Source organism: Leucoraja erinacea, chromosome 22 (genome assembly GCF_028641065.1).
Source record: "Leucoraja erinacea ecotype New England chromosome 22, Leri_hhj_1, whole genome shotgun sequence".
Classification (NCBI taxonomy): Eukaryota; Metazoa; Chordata; class Chondrichthyes; order Rajiformes; family Rajidae; genus Leucoraja; species Leucoraja erinaceus.
Genome location: NC_073398.1, coordinates 23,726,068 through 23,753,490, shown reverse-complemented (window position 1 = coordinate 23,753,490; position 27,423 = coordinate 23,726,068). Strand labels below are relative to the sequence as shown.

Genomic DNA, 27,423 nt, shown 5'->3' with positions numbered 1-27,423 from the left:
GAGTCTGGCGCGGTCGACGGGCTGGAGCGGCGGCGTGAAGATGGTTTGTTTCAGAGACGGCGTCGGCAGGGTGCCCGGACCGTGTGGTATACGGAGAGGCTAGAGGGCAATAAGGGACGAAGGGTGAGTGACCCACTGACCGCGGGAGTTGGGTGGGTGGGCCTGGGTCCCCAGGCAGGGGAGCGTTGACATCCATGTTGCCGGGTTGTCGGGTATCTCCCCTCTCCCTGCACCGAGCCGCTGTCAACAAGGGCACCGCTCCTAACGGTCGCACTCTCACACAGTCAGCACTTTGGCTCCGGTTCCATTATCATCCGGCTCCCGTGTCAGCTCAAAGCAACTAGATGACTAAACCCAAGGGGAACCGCTGATGCTTTAAAGACTCGGTGCCTGACACTTGTTCAATGCCTGAGAGGCGCTGCTTTCTTCAATCTCAGATGTGTACAGACATTTAACATCAATATTTTACTATCTGGGAATAAAACAATGAACTTTCAATATCTGTATTGGTTTTTGTACTCTTTTTAATCTTATTTGTCTGTGAGTTGCGGTGAGGAATGAAAAGCATTACCTCCTTAAACACCGTATTGTCAACGAGAGCAGTGCTCATTCCCTCCAAGTATCAACAAAAAAGTAGTAGCGATAAAGAGCAGGATAAGTTCCCTTGACTTTTTAGTGGAGGCGCGGGGGAAATTCTTTGAAATATTGAGTCATCATTCCGGAGAGTCTACTAACTCGCTGCTGAAGTCTTCGGGAAGTACGTGATTGTTGTTGGGGATCAAAGTTGCCAATTTGTAATGGCAACTATAAACAGCCTATTTTAACCACGGATTTTGAATGGGGTTGAAAAAGGTTTTTATTGTAGTTTCAAAATGTTTTATTAGATTGTGAGTGTTTTGGTTTTGATTTCGTGAATTCCGATTGAGTGGTCTTTTAGCCTAAGTACTCGGTTTAAACTACTCTGTTTGTTCGTGAGTATTAAAGTGAAAGTTTGATTTTAATTGATTTTATTTGTGCATCGAAGTCAAATAAACGTGCAATCGCTGCCCTGTACGCACATGTCGCAAGGCTACACTTCCTTAACATTGAAAGGGAAGCATATGACTCGAGAGAAAATTGTCACCATAAGCATGTGATGTGGGCCGTCTAAGAGTAGAGGCATTGTAAAGTGCACATGTAGTTTTTCTGTGCTTGATCCTTGTGTATAATGCTGATACTCCAGGGCTGTCAACTCTCACGCATTTCGCCAAATTCATGTTGATCACAAATCTGTCGTGAGAAATTCTGTGAAAACTGCACGGGCCGCGGGTGTTGGAGAGCCGGGGCTGAGGGAGGAGTGGAAAAAGAAACAGCGGCGGGGACAGATGCGGACGGGGAGCCGAGGCTGTCGAGTGTTTGCCGGGCTGGCGAGTCGCTCGCTGCAGCTCCGGCCATTGAGCAGCCTCAGAGCAAGAGTCCCGAGCAGTCGGAAGCGTTGCGCCGCTGCCGTGAGAGTCTCTGTGCCGAATTCACCCAGGTGACCGGCATGGATCAGGCACCATTGAGGACAACCAGTGGTTGTTGGAAGTAAGTACCAAGCACTTGGTAGAAACGGTGGAAGATAGTGGCCTTCAAATGGGGGTGGTTGGAGAAGGCATCCTGCTTGCCTGCTAGATGTTGGGGGAGTTCAGAATCAGCGGTCACAGTTTAAGAATAAAGGATAGGCCAGTTCGGACTGAGATGTGGACAGTTTCTTCACGCTGAGAGTTGTGAATCTGGAATTCTCTGCCACAGAAGGCATTGGAGGCAAATTCACTGGATGTTTTCAAGAGAGGCAATACTTATTAGATCAAGGAGCAACAGTAGTACACAAAATAAATTGTTTCAGTTCAGTAGTCTATTGAAAAAAATATTAATGATATGTTTGTGAAGATCTTCAGTTTCTTTAGACTCACATTTTACTAAAGTTTCAGCCCTCTGATGCCTAGGCGAATCTGTGACTTGACATCCATGAATAAGTTTCATACGATCCTTTTGCATTTATAGGGTGATTTCACCAAAGGTCAAATGAGCGTAGATCCCCCCTCACGTGACCAAAAATTTTAACTGGAGGACATATCTCAGTTCGGTACATGTTAGTGAATGGGGAAACACGCACTTTCCCACCCGTTAAAAACATAGAAATTTTCTGTGCTAGTCGGGGTGACCGTGAAGCACAGCGACCTAAATTTTCAGGCAAAAAAAAAGATAGAAAGTAAGGTAATTACAAGAGGGAACTGAAGGTAGAAAACAGCGGAAGTGAACAGCAAACATTTGCCGTGGAGATTTAAAGATCCAAAATATCGGGAATTATCGCGTTTGCTCGCTGAATTTCATCAAAAGTAAGTTAATAATTCCTTACTTTTGATGAAATTCAGCGAGCAAACGCGATAATTCCCGATATTTTGGATCTTTAAATCTCCACGGCAAATGTTTGCTGTTCACTTCCGCTGTTTTCTACCTTCAGTTCCCTCTTGTAATTACCTTACTTTCTATCTTTTTTTTTGCCTGAAAATTTAGGTCGCTGTGCTTCACGGTCACCCCTCTCAAGACAGCCCTCCCTCTTCCCCCCCCCCCCCACAGGATTTCCACCCATGCAGGGTTGCACCATTTGTTGTTAACGAGAAAAGCATGTCCCCCACCCTTATACTTGCCACACTCTCTGCAGTCCCTGTCCGCCTGAACAGTCTGAAAGCCGTCCACACTCGTGTCCTTGTGGAGCCATGTCTCCGTGAAACACATCACATTGCTCTCACGGTACTCTCTCTGGGTCCTCACTAGTGCAGCTATATGTGCTGTTTTTCTTTTTGCCCTTTACCTAGATTGAATACATTTTAGGTAATGCAGTTTATGGGACGAACACATTTGTGAATTTGTTTCTTTGCAGAACTAGAGTTTGATCAAACTACAGTCAAATTTGTGCTAAATAGACAGTAGAGGTAATCCTTGGCGTAGTGGTAACACATTCGATCTTGCCTCACAAAGTTCTGAGATCATGTTCCACCCTAAAACTTTCACCCTAGAACTTATCGGATACACATTGAAAAGTTACTCTTTGACGTTATATTCTTAGAACTCCTATCTCTCAGTCAAGGAATGTCAAGGATTTTATCTTGCTTCAGTAAACATAAATTATCATCTAATAACGTTTAAATAAGTGTTCTCTTATTCATCACTCTACAATAGTGTAAATAATCTGGTTAGATTTCCCTTTTTCAAGAACCTTTATCTTTTGCAAATTATGAAAGAGTAGCCTCAACTATTTAGTATTTCACCATGGTATTTAATTGGATTTTAAATGCTTTGAGATGCACTTTGATTATTCCCACATATACAGAATAGCCTGATCATATGATACAATGATTCCAATTATTTACCGTGCTCTTATCTCCTGATTTTTTTCCAAGGATTTGTGCTGGGGGCTGTGGGGGGCGACACTTGTATGTCAGCTTTCGGGTATTCACTGATAATGTATCTTCATCAATACCAGAGACAGAGTCTGATAATTTAATTACTACTTTTGAGATTGTAAAAGGCTCTAGATAAATGTGCCATTCTCGGCTAGCTTTGCAGGCTATATCTTCAACTGTAAAGGCTTCACATTTCAAAATCCTCCAGCTGAGCTCCAACCAACCTGTACATCATTCTCATTAACGTATAGGCCGCCTTTTTCCCATATTTAGTTGGGTTTTGCTTACTCTTTTAGCTCTGCATTTTTTTGAGCCAGATTTATCTAACAGCAGCTTATCCCACAAGCATTTCATATTGGTTTCCATCCTCCCTCCCTTGAGTTTGCTCCAATAAGTTATTCTCAACACTGAACCTATCCTGGTTGGTGGAAGACTTCAATATTATATACACCATGCAAAGAATGTACTTGTTTGAATGCAGTTGTCAGTATGGAATATTTGTCAATCTAGGCTGCCCATTCCCCAATTGAGTAAGTGGCCTGGGTGTTACTTTTTGGCTTGCCTAAATTAGCCATATTTGTTTAGAAGATTCTTGGCTTGATGTAGTTTTCCTGCTGGATTCAATATTATTTTGAGCAAAAGAAAATCATCATATAGGCTAGTGTTTTCTATTCTTTTGTGACTAGTTAATTAAAAAATGTTAAGCATAATATCTAATAGTTGGAGAAACACTAATTGAAGTTTTTGACTGTAGCATTTGAACTGACCTTGAAATGATCTTACCTGTTGATTATGAAGCTGGTTAAAATACTGTTATGCCTCTTTATTTTTAAATATTATATGCTTAATGCACTTTTTTTGCAACATTGACCAAAGTTGATGAGAAATAAATAAATCTAATATTACCTGTTTTTATTGCAGTGCATTAATTTAAGGAAACATTTAAAGGTTTTCTCAATTTAATTGAAATATCAACTTCAAAATGAACCATACTGAATTGAGCAGTGAACTGAGCTATAACGTCAGTCGCAGAGTTTTTAATGAAGAATATTTCCAAGCTTACCTACATAAGAAAAAAAAGCAGAAGCTATCAAAAAGAGAAAGGTTTCTACAGTATTTTCGGTAAGTCTTTCAGTTACTAATTTGTGATGAGTTTTATAAACTGTTATGAACTGAAGTGGACCAAAGATTACTTGAAGACATGAGATTCCGAATGCAAATGATCACAGTTCAATTAGCTTTAAAATAGTTACGGATAAAGACAAGGCGGGTCCACGTTAAAATTCTGAATTGAGGCAAGGCCAACTTTGATGGTATTAGATAGGATCTTACTAGATTGAAGTAGGTTGTTGGTGGGCAGATGAGTATCTAGAAAGTGGAATACTTTTAAAAATGTGATGACTAGAGTTCAGGGCATGCCTGTTCCTGTTAGAGTGAAGGGCAAAGCAGGTGGGTGTAATGAAGGAACTGGAGATGCTGATTTATACCAAAGATGGGCACATAGAGCTGGAGTAACTCAGTGGGTTATGCCCCTGTCCCACTTAGGAAACCTGAACGGAAACCTCTGGAGTCTTTGCGCCTCACCCATGGTTTCCGTGCGGTTCCCGGAGGTTTTTGTCGGTCTCCCTACCTGTTTCCACTACCTGCAACCTCTGGCAACAACCTGCAACCTCTGGCAACAACCTGCAACCTCTGGGATCCGCACGGAAACCTGGCAGATTAAGAAAAATCCAAAGAGATTTTATGTACATTAAGGAAAAGAGGGTAACTAGGGACAGAATAGGGCCCCTCAGAAACCAATGTGGTCATCTCTATGTGGAGTCGCAGGAATAACCAAAACATTTGTCGAAGGAAAGCTGTAGACATTATCTATATGGCCTCGAGGCATTTGTTAAGGTTTCATGTAATAGGCTGCAGTGAAAGATTATATCACATGGGATCCAGGGAGAGCTAGCTGTCCTGATAGACAATTGGTTTCATGGAGGAAACCAGGGTGACGGTAGAATGTTGTTATTTGCATTGGAGGCCTGTGACTAATGGTGTGCCTCAGGGTTCAGTGCTAGGCCTATTGCTATTTGTTTTTTTGGAATAATTTGGATAAGAATGTACATGCCATGATAAGTAATTTTGCAGATGACATCAAAGTGGATGGTATATATAACAAACATGAATATCAAAAATTACAGCAGGATCTTGATCATCTGGGGAAGTGAGTTGAGGAATGGTTAATGCCCTTTAATACAAATACAGTGCCCTCCAAAGACCCATAATCTATTTATTTGCCTCTGTACTCCACAATTTGAGATTTGTACTAGAAAAAAATTGCATGTGGTTAAAGTGCACATTGTCAGATTTAATTAAAGGGTATTTATTACATTTTGGTTTCACCATGTAGAAATTATAGCTGTGTTTATACCTAGTCCCCCCCATTTCAGGGTACCATAATGTTTGGGACACATGGCTTCACAGGTGTTGCTCAGGCTTGTTTGATTGCCTCCTTCATACATGAGAGCTCTCAGCACCTGGTCTTTCCTCCAATCTTTCCATCACCTTTGGAAACTTTTATTGCTGTTTACCAACGAGGATCAAAGTTGTGCCATTGAAAGTCAAAGAAGCCATTATGAGACTGAGAAACAAGAATAAAACTGTCGGAGACATCAGCCAAACCTTAGGCTTACCAAAATCAACTGTTTGAAACATTAAGAGCACTGGTGAGCTTACTAATCGCAAAGGGACTAGCAGGCCAAGGAAGAACTCCACAGCTGATGACCCGAGGAATTCTCTCTATAATAAGGAAAAATCCCCAAACACCTGTCCGACAGATCAGAAACTCTCTTCAGGAGTCGGGTGTGGATTTGTTAATGACCACTGTCCGCAGAAGATTTCATGAACAGAAATACAGAGGCTACACTGCAAGATGCAAACCACTGGTTAGCCGCAAAAGTAGGATGGCCAGGTTACAGTTTGCCAAGAAGTACTTAAAAGAGCAACCACAGTTCTGGAAAAGGTCTTGTGGACAGATGAGACGAAGATTAACTTATCAGTGTGATGGCAAGAGCAAAGTATGGATGAGAGAAGGAACTGCCCAAGATCCAAAACATACCACCTCATCTGTAAAACTCGGTGGTGGGGGTGTTATGGCCTGGGCATGTATGGCTGCTCACTTATCTTCATTGATGATACAATTGCTGATGGTTGTAGCATAATGAATTCTGAAGTGTATTAACACATCCTATCTGCTCAAGTTCAAACAAATGCCTCAAAACTCATTGGCTGGTAGTTCATTCTACAGCAAGACAATGATCCCAAACATACTGCTAAAGCATCAAAGGAGTTTTTCAAAGATAAAAAATGATCAATTCTCGAGTGGCTCAAGTTAACCAACCGATCTGAACCCAATTGAGCATGCCTATTTATATTCTGAAGAGAAAACTGAAGGGGACTAGTCCCCAAAACAAGCATAAGCTAAAAATGGCTGCAATACAGGCCTGGCAGAGAATCACCAGAGAAGACACCCAGCAACTGGTGATGTCCATGAATCGCAGACTTACAGCAGTCATTGCATTGCAAAGGATATGCACCAAAATACTAAACATGACTACTTTCATTTACAAGACATTGCTGTGTCCCAAACATTATGGTGCCCTGAAATGGGGGGACTATGTATAAACACTGCTGTAATTTCTACATGGTTAAACCAAAATGTATAAAAATGGCCTCTGTTAAAATCTGACAATGTGCACTTTAACAACATGTGATTTTTTTTCTATTACAAATCTCAAATTGTGCACTGAGACAAATAAATAAATAAATGATGGGTCTTGGTCCCAAACATCATGGAGGGCACTGTGAGAGGTGCTATGTTTTAGAAAGTCTAACCTGGGCAAGACCTTTACAGTGAATGGCAGGGCCTTGCGGAGTGTTGTAGAGGGTTCCTTGGATGCAGGCAATTAGGTCCAGAGAATTTCCCAGCTATTGTGGTTTGTCCAGCAGATTTTCTCTATTGAAAATGATTTACTGCAAGTTCCCCTCCTCTGTTCCCATTTTCGGCCATTGGAGTGTTTGTAGCATTTTCTACTGTGATGATGAAACACAATATTTATTCAAAGTCTTTATAATTTCCTTGTTTTAATTTATTAATTGCCAGATCTTAAACCTGCAGCTTTCTAACTTGGCTTCCATTGCCTGCATTATAAAACAAAAATGATGTCTGTGTCATTTAAGGTTTGGGGATTGTATGACATAGCACACCAACTGTGGAATCTGTGGAATTCTCGGCCACAGAAGGTAGTTGAGGCCAGTTCATTGGCTATATTTAAGAGGGAGATAGATGTGGCCTTGTGGCTAAAGGGATCAGGGGGTATGGAGAGAAGGGAGGTACAGGATACTGAGTTGGATGATCAGCCATGATCATATTGAATGGCGGTGCAGGCTCGAAGGGCCGAATGGCCTACTCCTGCACCTATTTTCTATGTTTCTAACTACCTCTACCAATTTACAAGTGGCCAGATTACTGCTTATTCATTTTGCTTTCTGCAGTTGTTCAACCGTGAAAGCCAAGTCAACACTCTTCAGCTATGTTCCCATTCTGCAATGGCTACCCAACTACCAAGTAAAGGAGTATATATTAGGAGATATAGTATCTGGAGTGAGCACTGGAGTGATGCACCTACCTCAAGGTAAATATGAACACTGCATATATTGTTGTGATGGAAGGGAGTGAGGGGGTATCTGGGTTCGGAGGGAGGGAATGTTTGAATGCACTGAGCATGGTCATAATCCTAATTCTCCAGCCTTAATCATTTAGATTTCAACAACTAATTTGCTCAGTTATTCCCTTGCTTCCAATTGACACCCAAGGTCTAATTTCAAAAAGAAAGTTCCTTTTGGTACATCTCTGGAACATGAGAAGAAAAGTAGGAAATAGAAACTAAGAGCAAGAGTAGGCCATTAATTCCTTTAAAACTGATCAGCCATTTGATGTGATCATGACTGATCATCCAAATTCAGTACCCTGTTCATCTTTCTCCCCAAACACCTTGATCCCTCAACCCAAAAGAAAAATATCCATCAGCTTGAATATATTTGACAATTTGGCTTCAATTCTGTGATGGGTAATTTCATATGTTCACATATTTTGAGGGAAGTAGGGCGTAACTGGCAGCTCAATGCTCTAGAGTATAGATGCTACAGGCATGATAAAGATCCAGGTAAGATAGGAGGTGGAATTGCCTTTTTGATTAGGCAGGCCATAACTATAGTGCCCAGAGAGAATTTTCTTGAGCAACCATGCAGTGAGTTTTGAGTAGAACTTCTAAATGGGGAAAGAATGATCACTTTGGGACTGCATTATAATCTTCCCAATAGTCAGTATGCATTTGAAGAGCAGGTGTGTGGGGAGATTGTAGATGGCTAAAGTAAAATAGGGTAGTATTAGTTGTAGATTTAAACCTCTCGTATTGACTGGGTCGCCCATTGTGTAAAGGGCTTGACGGGGTGGAATTTAACTGTCCAAGAAAGTTTCCTTAATCCATATATAGAGGCCCCTACTGAAAAGGCCACATCACTTGACCCCATCAGGGACAGGATAGGGCAATTTACTAAAGTGTCAATGGGGAAGCACATTGAAACCAGGATCTAGATCAGTTGGGACGGTGGGCTAAGTAATAGGAAATGGAATTTAACTCTTATCAAGTGAAAGGTATTGCACTTCAATTTGTCAAACCAGAGCAAGACCTGCACAGAAGATGCAGAGCCCTGGAAAGAACTGTGAGTTCTCTGAAAATGGCAAGTCCTTATGGATAGTATGGTGAAGAAGCCCTTTGGCATGCTTGCTTTCATTGAGTAGCATATTGAGTACATAAGGTGGCACATGATGAAGTTGTTGGTGAGTCCATACAATGTACAGTTCTGGTCACCGAGCTATAGGGAGGAAAGGGTGCAGCAGAGATTCATCAGGATATTACCTGGAATTTCGGGCTGGAGGTATTGGGAGAAGATGGATAAGGTGGGACATTTTTCTTTGGAGCATAGGAGTGACCTTAATGAAGTGTACAAGATCATGAGGGGCGTGGATAAAGTGAACACTCAGTGATTTTCCCAGGGGAGAGTATTCTAAAACTGGAGGGTATAAGTTAGGGTGAGAAGAGTGAGATTTAAAGGGCAACTTTTTCACTCATAGAGTGGTTAATAACTGGAATGAGTGGTTGGAGGAACCGCTCATTACGACATTTAAACAACATTTGGGCAGATATATGGATAGAAAGGGTTTAGTGGGCTATGGGGAATTTGCAGACAAATGGGACTAGATCATTATGCTAACTTAGTTGGCATGATCAAGGAGCTCCCAAGGGCCTGTTTGTGTGCTGTATACCTTTATGTTATTTTAGATTTCTGATATCCTATTATTGTTCTAAACACATGTGAATACGAGCCTAGTTGAGCAATGTTTCTCAATACATCAGCCTCCCATGCTGACAACCGTGCTTCACCTGTGACTTACAAAGGAAAGGCAGATATATGAAAATATATTTTAATACTTTTTTTGATGAACAGCGAGTTTAGTTTTTTTGTCACGTGTACTGACGATGTACAGTGAAAAGCTTTGATTAGTGAAGATTTTGGCCACGTTTTTATGGACTGAAGTAATAGATGCAGGAATATTGCAGGTGATAAAGCTAAGTGTCAGCCATAATCTCAGTGAATAATGAAGCAGATGTGATATGCCAAATACCTTTTTTAATTACTGCTTTTGTTTCTTGTGGGTTTTTTTTAAATGGCTGGATGATTGTCCCATCACCACCCCTCTTATTTTTTGTGGCATAACATTATTAGTTTCATTTAGAGTTATCACAACTTTTTATTGACACCATAAATTTGCCAATAAAAACATTTATCAGCACAGCTAAGGATACTCCAACTGACCAATACGAAGCTATTTGCCTCGTGCAGCACTGATAAAAACATAGAAACATAGAATATAGGTGCAGGAGGAGGCCATATGGACCTTCGAGCCAGCACAGCCATTCGTTGTGCTCATGGCTGATCATCCACAATCAGTAACCCATGTCTGCCTTCTCCCCATATCCCTTGATTCTGCTAGCCCCTCAAGCTCGTTTAAATTCATCCAGTGAATTGCCCTCTACTGCCTTCTGTGGCAGAGAATTCCACAAATTTGCAATTCTCTGAGCAACAACGTTTTTTCTCATTTCAGTTTTAAATGGTCTCCCCTTTAACCTTGTTCCCTCCTTAAATCTGGTTCATTAGCCAACACTAAATTCAGAATTGCCTTCTCTCTGGTAGGCTCCAGTACAAACTGCTCTAAGAACCTGTCTCGGAGGCACTCTACAAACTCCCTTTCTTGGGGTCCAGAACGAAACCAGATTTTCCCTGTCTACCTGCATATTGAAATCTCCTGTAACTACAGTGGCATTACCTTTGTTACATGCCAATTTTAACTCCTTCTGCAACTTGCACCCTATATCCAGGCTACTGTTTGGGGGCCTGTAGATAACTCCCATTAAGGTCCTCTTACCTTTATAATTCCTCAATTCTATCCACAGCGACTCTTCATCGTCAGTCCCTATGTCACGCCTGGCAAGGAACTGAACTTCATTCCTTACCAACAGAGCTACCCCACCTCCTCTGCCCACCTGCCTGTCCTTTAAATAGGACGTATAACCTTGAATGTTCAGTTCCCAGTCCCGATCCTCCTGCAGTCATGTATCTGTAATCCCCACAATGTCATATCTACAAATCTCTAACTGAGCCTCAAGCTCATCCACTTTACTTCTTATACTTTGCATACATATGTAATACTTTTAATCCATTACTCACCTCACCTTTCACATCGATTCCTATTTCACTTGGCCATACACTCCTATCACTTCGTGAGCTTTCTGCCCTGTTAATTCTGGTGTCTTTCTTAACTTTTCCCATACTCTCTTCCCCTTTAACTCCATCCTTGTATTTCCAATTTGTCGCTGAAGCAGCATTTCTTGTCAATCATTTCAAAGAACCCATACTGTATTAGAGAAATTATATTAGATACATTTTGCCAATTATGTCCTTGCACTATATTCTGGGAAAACCCCATCAAGTAATTTGTACATTTCTTTTCAATTGTAATTTTAAAAATCACCTGAGACGAGGCCAAATGTTTACATTTTATTATTATTATTATTATTAATTCTTTATTTCGAACAGAATAAAAGAATAGAAAGCTAGTGTGAAACAGAATACAAAAAAACAAAACAAGAATATTTATAAAGTGCCATACACAATATCTATAAATAAATGAAATCGTATGTGTCCGAAAAGGAGCAGGAAGAAGCCAAAGCTTAATAATTCCCACCCCTTATTCAACTGCTTATAATTATCTTATACAAATTTAGCAGCATACACCATATGTACACCAGCAGCTATATGTACACCAAATATTTACATTTATACACTAATCAAATATTTACAAAGCCATACAAAAAAGAGAGAAAAAAATAAAAAAATAAAAGAAAAAACCCTCGTATACTATACAGTATCTTAGTCATATATACAACCCATCACCCTATAATCACCCTTCCCAATACAATCACTATAACAAATATCCCACTCACAATCACCTATCCTTATCCCAATATCCTTTAAAAAAAAAAAAAGTGTTTTGTACATCTTTTTAAACTGAATTATGTTTGTGCTAAATTTTATCTCCTGTTCCAGACCATTCCACAAATTCACACCACAGATTCACACCACAGATTAGGATGGATTGAAGTAATATAATTTGACACCTTAAGGTAGACTAAGAAACAATTTATTTGTGCAATTAATTTGGTATATTTGGTAAATAATTTTGTATTTTATTCATGTTATGTCCTAAGTTTCCTTGCTGATGATTAAATAACTTTTTCCTTTCTTCTAGGTTTAGCATATGCCATTTTGGCAAGTGTTCCCCCTGTGTTTGGACTCTATACTTCATTTTTTCCAGTTCTGTTATATATGATATTTGGGTCATCAAGGCATGTGTCAATAGGTACATTTTATTTATCTGTAACTACTTATTTGGTGTGCCATTAGGCAATCTTTCCATATGTATAATTTACATTGTATGAAGTCTTTAACATTGAAAACAAGTTATTGGTAAACCTCCAAGACTGTAAAGCTTTTGTAAGTTGTGGAACAGTATGTATCAGAGACTGCACAAAGTGAGTGTAGTGTATCCCAGTATTTGAGGAGCTTATTGGTACCTTCAGTTATTACTTTCTTGTCTCTTCTGAGATTGTGACCACATTGTTGTTTTTTTATTCCCCCTTTCCCCCATAATGTACAGCAAGTTTCCAGCATTCCATTCCCACCTTCCACATTGAAGAGACCAAAAACAGATTTGGTTGACAAGTTTATTGCGTACATCTGTCTGGTCTGCAAGCATGACCATGAGCTTATCATTTTAATTCTAAGTGTATATATAATGACGTATTTTGGCTGCAGAAATAGTTTATTTTATTTATTATATTTTCCATGGAAAAGTACATCCATGTACATACAAAATGGGGAACATTTTATAATTACCCTAATGCAGTTATATTTACGGACTGGGGCCCTTTGTTGCCCATCTATTTAAATGACTCCTGGATTAGAATGTACAAGGTTACTAAGTTTGCAGAAGAATCATTAGGAGGTATTGCAGATAGTGAAAAATTGTTAAATTACAGCGGGAACTTAAATCTAAATGGCCGAGGAATAGAAAATTACTTTCAATTCAGATGAGTGTGAGATGAATCAAGAGTGATTAATTGCCATACATACCGACAATGGAACAATTAAATTCTTGCCTATAACAGGCCTATAAACACACATAATAAACAAAAACAAGGTAAATTAATTACCCTAGTATTAACTCAAAAAAGCCCAAAGTCCGGAAGGGCCTCTCCCATAGGCTGGGCGAGTGGGCAAATGCATGGCAGATGCAGTATAATGTGGATAAATGTGAGGTTATCCACTTTGGTGGCAAAAACAGGAAAGTAGACTATTATCTGAATGGTGGCCGATTAGGAAAAGGGGAGATGCGACGAGACCTGGATGTCATGGTACACCAGCCATTGAAAGTAGGCATGCAGGTGCAGCAGGCAGTGAAAAAAGCGAATGGTATGTTAGCATTCATAGCAAAAGGATTTGAGTATAGGAGCAGGGAGGTTCTACTGCAGATGTACAGGGTCTTTGTGAGACTACACTTGGAGTATTGCGTACAGTTTTGGTCTCCTAATCTGAGGAAAGACATTCTTGCCATAGAGGGAGTGCAGAGAAGGTTCACCAGACTGATTCCTGCGATGTCAGGATTTTCATATGAAGAAAGACTGGATAGACTTGGCTTGTACGCGCTAGAATTTAGATGATTGAGGGGGGATCTTATAGAAACTTACAAAATTCTTGAGGGGTTGGACAGGCTAGATGCAGAAAGATTGTTCCCGATGTTGGGGAAGTCCAGAACAAGGGGTTACAGTTTAAGGATAAGGGGGAAATCTTTTAGGTCCGAGATGAGAAAAACATTTTTCACACAGAGTGGTGAATCTCTGGAATTCTCTGCCACAGAAGGTAGTTGAGGTCAGTTCATTGGCTATATTTAAGAGGGAGCTGGATGTGGCCCTTGTGGCTAAAGGGATCAGGGGGTATGGAGAGAAGGCAGGTACAGGATACTGAGTTGGATGATCAGCCTTGATCATATTGAATGGCGGTGCAGGCTCGAAGGGCCGAATGGCCTACTCCCGCACCTATTTTCTATGTTTCTATGGGGCATAAGTAAGGTGAATGCACAGATTTTTTTTTCTCCTCCGGGATGGGGTATCAAATACTTGAGAGGATAGGTTTAAGATGAGAGGAGAAAGATTTTAAAGGGACCCCAGGGGCAATTTCACCCAGAGGGTAATGCATAATAGAATGAGTTCGTAAAAAGTGACCGAGGCAGGTATACTAACAATAAGGCATTTAAAGACATTTGGCCAAATGCCTGCTTAGGAAAGGTTTAGTGGGGTATGGGCCATTGTGAGCAAATGGGACTTGCTTGAATGGGGCTTCTTGGCCAACAATGATGCATTGTGCCGAAGGGCCTGTTTCTGTGCTGCATTATTTTGACTTGCATAGAAAAATATAAACTCTTGCTGATGGTGTTCATGACAATCAACCTTGTTTTTAACATTTTCTTCTATCCTAGGCACATTTGCAGTTATAAGCTTAATGATTAGTGCAGTGTCAGTAAAACTTGTTCCAGATGATATGTTTGTGCATTCCTTGAATGCAACGAATAACTCCGACCCATTCGCACAAAGAGATGCAATGAGAGTTAAAGTAGCAACGGCCACAGCTTTCTTATCGGGAATTGTGCAGGTAACAAAAGAGGAAAAAAAAACTTAGATAAGAAATACGATGTAAACTTTTTTAATTATTATGCATTATTGTAAGCCGTTGATATTGTGTTGGAAATCTTACTGATGACCAGTGAACATTGACAAGAATTGGAACTTTGACTACAGGGGATGAAATTATAGGATTCAATTAATCTGATTTGTCCCATTCCCCTGGTTAAAGACTAATTGCCAGTGTAAAACACCTGTGTAGGGAAATTAATAATTCCAGGTAAAATCTATTCTATTTAAATAGTGCTTGGTTTATTTCCATCCAATCATTATTTTTTTTTTTCTTGAACAGCTCTGCCTCGGACTCTTACATTTTGGATTTGTCATTGTTTACCTCTCAAAACCTTTAGTACGAGGTTTCACCACTGCTGCAGCTACACACGTCTTTGTCTCTCAGTTAAAGTATTTTTTGGGCATCAAAACTAAACGATACAGTGGAGCGCTCTCAGTAATTTATGTAAGTATCCTAGTTGGATGTATTCTGTTAAATAAGGACATTTTGTTGACGGTCACAATCAGTTTTCATGGTTTAACTTTAAATACAAGTTTAACCAAGTGAAAGATCAAACTATTATGCTATTTAATCCATTTAATATTGTTGCTTCCTTTATGCCAAACATGAATTGAATTCCCCCTCTGCATTTAATTTCTCCTCTGAAACGCGTCACATTCTAGGGCCAAAATCATTACAATTCATTTTGGGTGGAAGAGTTGCTGCCTCACAGCACCAGTGACCTGGGTTCGATCCTGACTGCGGGTTCTGTCTGTATGAAGTTTGCACATTCTCCCTGTGGCTGTGTGGATTTTCTCCAGGTGTTCCAGTTTCCTCCCATATTCCAAAGACGTGCAGATTTGTAGGCTAATTGGCCTCTATAAAATTCTCCCCCCCCCCAGTGTGTAGGATAGAACGAGTGTTCACAAGTGATTGTCGTCAACATGGACTTCGTGGGCTGAAGGGCTTGTTTCCAAGCTGTATTTCTAAACCAAATAAAGCTAATTAAAATGTCACAGTTTGGATTTTCAAGTGTGCTTTATTGATTTATTTTGTGTTTGTAGACCTTTCTTGCTGTGTGTAAGAATATTAAGGAAGCTAATATAGCAACAATAATTGTTGGAGCAATTTGCGTTGTCGTCCTGTTTGGAGTGAAAGAAGTGAATGCCTGCTGCAAAGATAGATTTGTTGCTCCCATTCCTGTGGAGCTTATTGTGGTAAGTGGATTGATTCTTTTTAAACTTCACACTTGGGACTGAGAAAATGTTTGTTTTTTAAATACAATGAGATGATATGATTTGAAGGCAATGATTGAAAGAGTAGTGCGATCAAATTTAGTTGGAAGGGAAATAAATACTTTAAGGAATAATGTGTGGGGATGGAAAACTAAAGTGCTGGAAGTATTCGGCAGGTCAGGCTACAGCTGAGGAGGGTGAATTGGCAATGTTTTACATTCTAAGTGCAGGCCTTTAGGAGAATGCAGAGGGTGGTGGTGGGTGTGAGAATGATTGGGTGGCTCTTTCAAAAGATTTGATATGGGTATAAGGAGCCATTAAGCCATTCTATGCTGTCACGTTCTATAACTCTTTGAAATATCTGCAATGGAACTTGAATGAAAACTTTGAGTCCCAGCAAATGCATAATGACACTCTGAACTTCCAAGTCAACAGCATATCAAAACAGCCCAAAGGCAACTTTGATCTTGGTTTTAATTCCCCGAGTCCTGCCTTTTAGCTTTGAAAGTAATGGATGGATTCTGCGACAAGGGCACAAAAAATATTTGAAATATTGATTGTAACTTTTTTTTAATTTGTAGGTTGTTGTTGGCACTGGTGTTTCTGCTGGAATTAACCTCGTTGGCAATTATCAAGTAGATGTTGTTGGATATATACCTTCCGGGTACGAGGTGCATGTTGGAATAATTACTTATTACTTGTTATATAATTACTTGTCCGCGTTTTTATTATTTTTTGTCTGTGTTTTTATGTAGTTTTTGTTATTTTATGTTGGGGTGTGTGTGTGGTGGGGCGGGGGTGGGGTGGGAGGGGGGGGAAACTTTTTGAATCTCTCCCTGCACTGGAGACCCGACCTTTTCTCGTCGGGTCTCAGGTGTCGTTGAGGCCGCAACGAGGAGCGGCCTCCAACAGGAAGAAGCCGGGGACTCAGGTGCCGACTCACCGTTGCCGTCGCGGAGCTGGCCGGGTCCGGAGCGGGTGGAGCGGTGGAGGAGCGCTGCTGATGCTGTTGCTGCTGCTGCTGCTGCTGCTGCTGCTACCGGAGAGTCGGAGGCTGCTGCTGCGGGTCTGTGGACGACGGCGCCGGGAGCCCGCGGCTCCCTGGAGAGAGACCGCTTTTCAACCCAGAGTTGCGGGGTCGAAGAGCTCCTGGAGCGGGGCCTAGCACCACTGCCCCGCGCGGCTGGAATGGCCGCGGACTCTGCGAGCGCACACCGGGGGCTCCAACACCAAGACCCGGTGTGCGACCTCGTACCACCCGGCGTGGCTTTAATGGCCGCGGGACAATCGCCATCGCCAGCCGGGGGCTATGACTTTGACTCTGACATCGGGGGGGGGAGAGTGCAGTGGAGAGATAAGTTTATTTGGCCTTCCATCACAGCTATGTGATGGATGTTTATGTTAAATGTAATTATGTTGTGTCTGGGGTCTATTTGTGTGTACTGTATGGCTGCGGAAACGGCATTTCGTTTGGACCTCCAGGGGTCCAAATGACAATTAAATTGACTCTTGACTCTTAAGCCATTCATCGGTTTCAAAATTCATAAAAATAAGCTAATAGTGTTGGATTGTCTATGAAAAACCAAGACCATGTCTACTACTTGGATTGATAGATTAGCAAGAATGGGATGGAATTCTTACTATCCATCCCATTAAGGGGATGCTTTATTGCAAAAATAAGCAATGTTTCCCCAGTTTTCCTGCATTTGACATTCAAGAGTAGTTTTCTCAGCACCTCTTTGGTGCATGTACTTTTTTTCTACATGTATGTCTCCCTATGATATGAGTACAGGCAGTTGACTGCATGGTAAAATGAGGGGGATAAAAACAGAATGAATTGTTGAACAATTGATCAATGAATTGGTTTAAGCACAGTAAAATGCAAACCAACTAAATATTGCTCCTCTAGTACTGTTCAAACTTGTAGACAAAATAAAGGAATAGGATATCATTAACTTCTGCCTTACTAATACTGACATACTGTACATAAAATGTATTATGAAAATATATACTAGGCACTTTGGTGCCATATCATTGTACGTACTTCACATAAAATAAGATATTATAAAACAATAATACTGACATAGTTTTGATATTGTACAGTATGAAATACTGGGATGTTTTAACGTATGGGAATTGCAGGATCCTTGATTCTGTCAGTTGACAATCTTCTTGGCAAAATGATAAATGTTCATGCTATTACGGAGCATTATTGCCTCAAAGCTTTTAAATGCTGAGCAGCTAATATCCACGCACATTTTACTCTTTCAGATTGCGGACCCCTGTTCTACCTGACATCGATCTACTTTCTAAAATACTTTCAGATTCTATTGCAATTGCATTAGTTGGATTTTCTATGACTGTATCAATGGGGAAGATATTTGCTCTGAAACATGGTTATACTGTGAATGGGAATCAGGTAATATGTTCACTCTTCACATTTGTGTAGATCATGCAATTTCTGCAATCAGTGTTGGGGCAATGTTAACTAGAAAATAATCAACCATAATGATATTTGAATCCTCTATGAACAGAAAATGTCAAATGTTGTACATAAAGTATTAATTTAGGAATTGATGTGGAAATTTGCATAAATTTAACTTTAAATTTGCACATTCTGCTTGGATCAACTGATGGCAAATTATTCCCAATATATCACTTCTGACGTTGCAAAGCTTGTTTGTGGCCACACAAACAACTTTGAACTACTTTAGGCATACGAAACCTGTAATAGTAATGCTTGATACTACTGCTCTGTGTCCACTTTTACAGAGAAGAAACATTAGAAAATAGGTGCAGGAGTAGGCCATTCCGCCCTTTGAGCCAGCACTGCGATTCAATATGATCATGACTTGATCATCTAAAATCAGTACCCCGTTCCTGCTTTTTCCCCATATCCCTTGATTACTTTAGCCTCAAGAGCTAAATCTAACACTCTCTTGAAAACATCCAGTGAATTGGCCTCCACTGCCTTCTGTGGCAGAGAATGCCACAGATTTGCAACTCTCTGGGTGAAAATGTTTTTCCTCATCTCAGTCCTAAATGGCCTACCCCTTATTCTTAAACTGACTACTGGTTCTGGACTCCCCCAACATCAGGAACATTTTTCCTGAATCTAGCCCGTCCAATCCTTTAAGAATTTTATGTGCCTATAACATCCCCTTTCAGCCTTCTAAATTCCAGTGAATACAAGCCCTGTCGACCCATTGTTTTCAACATTTGTCAGTCCTGCCATCCCGGGAATTAACTTGAACCTACGCTGCACACCCTCAATAGCAATAATGTCCTTCATCAAATTAGGAGACCCAAATTGCACACAATACTCCAGGTGCGGTCTCACCAGGGCCCTGTACTATTGCAGTAGAAACTCCTTGCTCCTATACTCAAATCCTCTCACAATGAAGGCCAACATGCCAATAGCTTTCTTCACTGACTGCTGTAACTGCGTGCTTACTTTCAGTGACTGATGTACAAGCACGCCCAGGTCTCATTGCACCTTCCCTTTTCCTAATCTGACACCATTCAGATAATAATTTGCCTTCCTGTTCTTGCCACCAAAGTGTAAAATCTCATATTTATCCACATTATTCTGCATATGCCATGTATCTTCCCACTCGCCTAATCTATCCGTCACCCTGCAGCCTCATAGCATCCTCCTCTCAGCTCACACTGCCACCCAGCTTTGTGTCATCAGCAAGCTTGGAGATGTTACATTTAATTCCCTTGTCTAAATCGTTAATATATATTGTAAATAACTGGGGTCCCTGCACCGAACCTTGCGGCATTACTAGTCAATGCCTGCCACTCTGAAAATGACCTGTTAATTCCTATTCTTTGCATTCCTGTCTGGCAACCAGTTCTTTATCCATGTCAATACCCTACCTCCAATACCATTTTGTACACTCATCTCTTGTGTGGGACCTTGTCAAAGGCTTTTTGAAAGTCCAGATACTCCACATCCACTGGCCTTCACTGATGCTGATTTTGACCGATCCTGACTGTCTGTAGCCTACTTTTGCATTGGTATTTTATTTCATCCACATGTTTATAGACAGTAGACAATAGGTGCCATTCGGTCCTTTGTGTCAGCACCGTCATTCAATGTGATCATGGCTGATCATCCCTAATCAGTGCCCCGTTCCTGCCTTCTCCCCATATCCCCTGACTGCTATTTTTAAGAGCCCTATCTAGCTCTCTCTTGAAAGTATCCAGAGAACCAGCTCTGAGGCAGAGAATTCCACAGACTCGCAACTCTCTGTATTAAGAAGTGTTTCCTCGTCTCCGTTCCAAATGGCTTACCCCTTGTTCTTAAACTGTGGCCCTTGGTTCTGGACTCCCCCAACATCGGGAACATGTTTCCTGCCTCTAGCATATCCAAACCCTTAATAATCTTATATATTTCAATAAGATATCCTCTCATCCTTCTAAACTCCAGAGTTTACAAGCCCATCCGCTCTATTCTCTCAGCATATGACAGTCCTGCCATCCCGGGAATTAACCTTGAAAACCTGCATTACACTCCCTCAATATCAAGAATGTCCTTCCTCAAATTAGGGGACCAAAACTGCACACCATACTCCAGGTGTGGTCTCATTAGGGCCCTATACAACTGCAGAAGGACCTCTTTGCTCCTATACTCAACTCCTCTTGTTATGAAGGCCAACATGCCATTTGCTTTCTTCGCTGCCTGCTGTACCTGCATGCTTACTTTCATTGACTGATGAACAAGGACCCTTGGATCTCGTTGTACTTCCCCTTTTCCCAACTTGACACCATTTAGATAATAACCTGCCTTCCTGTTTCTGCTACCAAAGTGGATAACCTCACATTTATCCACATTAAACTGCATCTGCCATGATAATCTTATTTAAAACTATCTTGTCAAACACTGTCAATGAGGCTTTATTCAAACCAGTTGTACAAGATCCTCGGGATTAGTGCTATTACATGGAAAACTACAGTTTGGATTGCCGTTGAAGCACTTGGTAGGGTAATCCTTTGCAGTGTCAGCTCCTTGCCCAAATAAACCAGTTGTATTTGTGTGGTCAAATACTTCAATGCTGTCCTGTCATGTTACAGCTGTAACAATTACGGAATTTTCACTATGTTTGTTTTATTATAAATCTGTGTGTGTTGCATAACCTTTCCTTTATGCCAACCAGAACAAGAATTTTACTAATTCTTCCCTTTTTACCAGGAACTTATTGCATTGGGAATCTGCAATTTTATTGGATCCTTTTTCCAAACATTTCCTGTCAGCACCTCGATGTCCCGAAGCCTTGTGCAAGAGAGTACAGGAGGCAACACTCAGGTATAAATGTAGATTATTTTATCCCAGACATTAGCAAACATTAAGTAATTTTCACACTGGGTTATTTACTTCAATCCTTGCAGGCAATGATTAAGATTGTGGTATAATTCACTATTTAGCAGTTTCACAGGTGATAATGTGTTTGTCCTCCTATGGTCAAAACGATCCATATATTGTTGTGGCTTATGATGATGGGTGGATGTGGATAATTCACGGACAACATCCTGAATCCTGTACCATTTTCAAATACAGGTTTATGCTTCTGTTCCACAACTTTATAACCTGGGAGGCATTTTCCAAGTTTTGATCCTGTTGTTCTTAAATGTTTTATATCTTCAACGCTATTCATATATAATCTTTGAGTCTCACATTTAAAAAAAAACTGATGCTTGGAATTTCTATCCCACGGTGCCGTTTATTATACATTACACAACAGAACATAATTCAAATATTTTCTGAATTTTGATCAGGTGCTCTACGCGTGGGTGCACCCGAGTCAAATGGTGCAATACTCATTTCAATAGATACAGGTTTCATGCATGGCGCATGCAAATATGAATATTCTGTGTTCACAGGAGTTGAGGCCTGATATTGTTAATTAACAGGTTTGATCCGGTCTGGACTGCAGCCATGGAGTCCAAGTGGCTCCTCTAGCTTTTTAGTGACTTGTAGACGATAATTTCCTCCCATGCCTCCATTGCCTTCCAACTCTTGTGCTTTTTCCATGTTCTCCACTCTGGGCTTGCCCTCCTTTGTCCCCCTCTTCCCTTGCAATATCACAATCGGATTGCTTATTAATCTTATTAAAGTATTATTTCCCTTTTACTCATTTTTCCATAGGTTTCATTAGAACTGCTGCGATACTGTATATCGTATGTAAAATTGTTCCCAGTTTTGTACCCGAGAGACCATTCCCAAGTTCCAGTCTCACCATGGCACTACAAAATTGAAATTTCAGTTTGATTTAATTTTTTTTAATGAAAAATTAATTGATGGTAATAATATTTGGATTGTTATTAAAAACCTGTCCTTTAATGTTTGCTTCCTAGAAAGCAATCTGACCCTTTTTCTTTCTGGACACTCAACAGGAGAATTGATACTAATAATCTGCATTTGTATTAGCTAGGTGTATTTAATCCCAGTCTTTTATGACAATTAAACAATGATATAGGTCTCAACTAGCAAAAAAGGTTATTGTACTGATATTTTCCAAGGTCTATTACTCTTCATTTGTAACCTTCCTCCTTTAGAACATAGAAACATACAAAAATATGTGCAGGAGTCAGCCATTCTGCCCTTCGAGCCAGCACCAAAGTGGATAACCTCACATTTATCCACATTAAACTGCATCTGCCATGATGATCTTATTTAAAACTATCTTGTCAAAAACTGTCAATGAGGCTTTATTCATTAAAGTTGTACAAGATCCTCGGTATTAGTGCTATTTCATGGGAAAACTACTGTTTGGATTGCCTTTGAAGCACTTGGTAGGGCATCTCTTTTGCAGTGTCAGCTCCTTGCCCAAAATAAACCAGTTGAATATGAACATGGCTGATCATCTAAAATCAGTACCCCATTCCTGTTTTTTTCCCCATATCCCTTGATCCCTTTAGCTCTAAGAACTAAATCTAACACTCATTAAACTCTCTCTATTTTCAACCTGTGACTGATTCTGTCTAAGCATCAGCTTTATTTTGTTCTTTAGTATACTTAATAATTTAGTTCTCCAACTGGCACCAGCTGAAGCCAAGTTTTAACGAGCTAAAATGTTAATTTATTTCTTTTAATTAATGGTTCTAGTACTTTTATTTTAAATTCTCATAAATCTATATCAGCAGTGTGAATCTGACCTTGTATGTTTCTAAATTCTTTGCTGAGGGCTGCTTCTTGAGAATGTGTATTGTTTAACATTATTCAATTGCAGTTGTCGACCTTGCGGAAAGCTGATCATTTCAATGCACTGGGTTATCTGATTAGTGACGTTGGAGGAGGAAGTAAAAGAGGAAAAGTAAATGCCTTTTAAGATTCCTTTAGTGTTTAGTAAATATGTTTTATCTGTCATAGATTGCTGGAGGAATATCTGCCTGCGTTGTGCTCCTGGTCATTGTTTCCCTTGGTTATCTCTTTGAACCTTTACCTCAGGTATGTCCAATATTACAGGGTTTTCAATTACTTTCTCTATTGTAACTTTGCTAAAATATATTTAACTTTATTTTTCTCTCTCAACTTGGACATTTTTCTTCTCATCTACTGTACGCTTTGGTTCTACAAACAGCAATTACACTCTAGTGCTTTTATTATGTCTTAATATGTTACCAATATATATGAGTATGCGTTAAAATATCCTTTGTGTATTTTTACTGTTCATGCGCAAACCTTGGCAATGAACATGAACAGACACATTGCAGTCTAGTCTAACACTGTCCTTTTCTAGGGATGGTTCATGCAACTTTTACCATGGTTAGCAGTTAGGTGGGGGAATAATATTATGATCATCCTGACTGAAGAACAACAATTTAAAGTCCCTCCATCTAACCAAACTACAAGGGGAATAGGAAACCACGTCTGACATGCTAGTCAATCAAAGTTTTACAGGACATTAGGACATGCAGGAAGATCACTAGACTAAACTGGTGGGGTTGTTTTGCATATAAGCAAACCAGGGATGCATCACACCATGGTTTGCGAACTACTCCAATATGATTGCAAGAAATTGCAGAGAATTGTGGATTCATCACACAAACCAATCTCCGTTCCATTGACTTTATTTACACATCGCCCTGTGTCAGTAAAGCCACCAACATAATTAAGGAAGAATCTCACCCCGGTCACTCCCTCTTCGCCCCCTCCCATCAGGCAAGAGGTGCAGGTGTGAAAATGCACATTTCCAGTTTCCGAGACAGTTTCTTCCTAGGTGTTATCAGGCAACTGAACCATCCTATCAACAACTAGAGGGCAGTCCTGAGCTACGATCTACCTCACTGGAGACCCTCAGACTATCTTTAATTTGATTTAACCGGACTTTTTCTTGCACTAATTGTTATTTCCTTTATAATGTGTCTGTACAATGTACATGGCTCGATGTAATCATGTATAGTCTTTCCGCTGAATGGTTAGCATGCAACAAAAGTTTTTCTCTGTACCTCTGTACACGTGACAATTACACTAAAGAAACTAACACCATGGCTGCTACAGAATCATGCATGGAACCTTTCCCATGGCAGCTATAAAAAGGCTGCATAGGAAAGATGTGTGAGAGGAGGGGGGAAATGTTTGTGCACAACTCCCCACCTCTGTGCGATGGCCTGCTCTGAATGAGACCCATGTCAAAAGTAGCCTTGCATTCCAAGGGCCAGGATTATCTGATGTTCATAGTTGGCAGTGCAGATTGAACAACCAGTGTGGAGGTTTCAAATACCTTGATGTTGAATATTAGCTGGCAGATACTGCTAGATATCAACATCAGATTTCTTAATTATGTCTCATTGTTGATGCCAGCCTTACTTGCAGATTTTCAAAGATTACAGGCTGCACCCAAAAGTTCCAATTTACATTGTTAAGTGGGGAGATGTACAGTGTGCAGTTCAGGATCTTATTAGGTGCTGGGCTGAAGCCAGGACTTCACAAGATACAAATTATACTCCTGGGTGACTGGGCCAAATTTCCAGCGGGTATAATTTTACCTGGAAATTTACTAGTTATCCACCCAGGCTAAATTACATTTATGTGTCATTTTAAAATGAGCTCTAATGGCTGCAATATCTGAATATCTTTTGTGGAGCCAAGACGACCATTCTTGTTTCACAAACTTACTTTTCTCTTTTGTCCTTGATTATTTCCCCAGGGTTAACATACAAGGTTGATACTGCAGCAGCCATAATGTCATTGAAACCTTTAGTTTCTTTAGTCTAATTGTCACGTGTACAGAGGTACAGTCAAAAGCTTTTGTGTGCTAACCATTCAGTGGAAAAACTCCATGATTACATCACCATCTACACATAGTAGAGATACATTATAAAGGGAATAACGTTTCGTGCAAGATAAAAGTAGTGCTATCTGCAAACTTATTAAACATGCTTTGCACATTTTTGTCTAAATTTTTGGGCGTAATATTGTCTTAGTTTTAAATTTAAAATAAACGTTATTGTCTTTGTTTATATATTGTCTTATGATTTATTGTAGACTGTGTTGGCTGCAATTGTGATGGTGAACCTGAAAGGAATATTTAAACAGGTTATGGATATACCATTACTCTGGCGAACCAGCAAACATGAACTTGTAAGTATTCATAATATTTGTTATCTATGAAAACTTGAGGAATGTTGACATGAACAAGATGAAGGCTTTCAATATATATATTTTTTGGATGCTAGGGAATGCATCATCTGAGCATAAACCATACTGCAGGGCAAATCATATCTGAAAATAGTAATTATATCAATTTCTCCCCTACCCATTCCCCTCCCTCTATATTCTTTCCTCGATCTTCAAAATTCACAAAATCCTTTTGTCGCACACATTCTGTTTTTTTTTCCATCTCTGGCCTTTGTCCAATGTCTAACAACCACCCCCTTCCTTGTGGCTGTGTTCACAAATTATTTATCACGCTTTTTGTCCTGCCTCTTCTCTCACGTTTTCTTCCCCACCACGCTCCCGCAATCAGTCTGAAGAAGGGTCCTGACCTGAAATGTCATTTATCCATGCACCGATGCTGTCTGACCCACTGAATTACTCCAGCACTCTTTTTTTGTAAACTGCATCTGTAGTTCCTTGTTTCTCTAAAAGCATTGATTGAATTGGGGATGATGTGTAATATTAAGTGACATGCAGTACTTTAGCTGTAGCTGTATTTTCTCTAGTAACAGTTAACCTGGTGAAAATACAAATTAAATGCAACTAATCTGCCGGAGAAACAAATGGATGCAAAGTCAATGCTTCAATATCAGACCTTCTACAGCATCTTCTAGCAACTTGGGTGATGTTTCACTGATTTTCCCCAACCAGCTTAATTTAATCAGGCGACATTTTGGATCAAAACCATTCTTGAGGTGGGGATGCAGGTGAAAGGGGAGGAGAGGAATTGGTACGAGTTCAGTTAGGGGACAGGGGTAGAAAAAAGAGGTGAGGGGGGGCAAGAGGTTGGCAGTTACACCTGGCAACTTTTTCTCCCCTCCCCCTCCCAATACATTCCTTGCTCAAGCTTCACAATTCACAACTTCTCCATTCTTGTATGTCACACATTCTGTTTTTCATATCTGGCCTCGTATCTGACAAATTACTTGCCAGACATTGACCTGACCCCCCAACCCCCCTCCAGATTTCCTCCTCCCCTTCCGTGATCAGTCTGAAAAAGTGTACCGACCTGAAATGTCACCCATCTATGTTCTCCAGAGATGCTGCCTGACCCACTGAATTACTCCAACACATTTTTAATTTTGTAAACCATAATCTGCAGTTCTTTATCTCAACTGCTTAATTTAACTGGAGTGCATAGATTTAAAACTACAACTCTGTGTAGGCATAACAAATTAATAATTAGAAGAGTTCAGAATTTGTTTGCAACCTGAAAGTAATTAGGATTTTGATCTCTTCAGCCTGACGATGGAGGCAAAGGCCCTTAGTGTCTCTAAAAGTACTTGGATGACATTTGATGAATCAATAAGAATTATAGACCAAGATCAAGAAAAATGAATTCGTGTGGATGGATACTTCTAACCATGTATGAACATATTGAGTCTTATAAAATCCCCCTGTACAGTAGGGCTCTGTTCTAATAATCCCCTCAAACTAATTCCAATTTGATTCTGGACTCTATAACTTTGCTTATACAGATCACCATATGATTTCTTCTGTTGTGAAATTGTCTTTATTTGACTACAATGTACCCTGTAATACTTCAGGCTCTTTGGGTCATAATGCTCATTATGAATTTTTGGGGGAAATTGTACTAGCCATATCAAAAACTAGACAAACAAGGCCGAGGGGATCAAATAAAAGGATTTGAGCACATGGAGAGAATGTCTTGCTTCATTGGAAAGTGCCTTGTTTAGAC

At 40.2% G+C, this 27,423-nt stretch overlaps 1 protein-coding gene across 3 annotated transcripts in view; it reads left to right on the top strand.

Annotated features, from left to right (window-relative positions):
• slc26a5 (solute carrier family 26 member 5) overlaps nucleotides 1-27,423 on the top strand; it is a 42,418-nt gene continuing 14,995 nt past the window's right edge. Inside the window, exons 1-12 of one of the 3 annotated variants that reach the window (XM_055653173.1) lie at nucleotides 1-123; nucleotides 4,350-4,550; nucleotides 7,968-8,107; nucleotides 12,346-12,456; nucleotides 14,632-14,804; nucleotides 15,126-15,290; nucleotides 15,890-16,042; nucleotides 16,642-16,724; nucleotides 18,332-18,479; nucleotides 21,258-21,371; nucleotides 23,436-23,513; nucleotides 25,554-25,649. In XM_055653173.1, coding sequence (XP_055509148.1) covers nucleotides 4,411-4,550; nucleotides 7,968-8,107; nucleotides 12,346-12,456; nucleotides 14,632-14,804; nucleotides 15,126-15,290; nucleotides 15,890-16,042; nucleotides 16,642-16,724; nucleotides 18,332-18,479; nucleotides 21,258-21,371; nucleotides 23,436-23,513; nucleotides 25,554-25,649 — 1,401 coding nt within the window. In that variant the 5' untranslated portion in view covers nucleotides 1-123; nucleotides 4,350-4,410. Of the gene's footprint in view, nucleotides 124-811; nucleotides 1,567-4,349; nucleotides 4,551-7,967; nucleotides 8,108-12,345; nucleotides 12,457-14,631; nucleotides 14,805-15,125; nucleotides 15,291-15,889; nucleotides 16,043-16,641; nucleotides 16,725-18,331; nucleotides 18,480-21,257; nucleotides 21,372-23,435; nucleotides 23,514-25,553; nucleotides 25,650-27,423 lie in introns of those variants that run through there. The other 2 variants (XM_055653171.1, XM_055653174.1) reach the window with 2 other exon arrangements.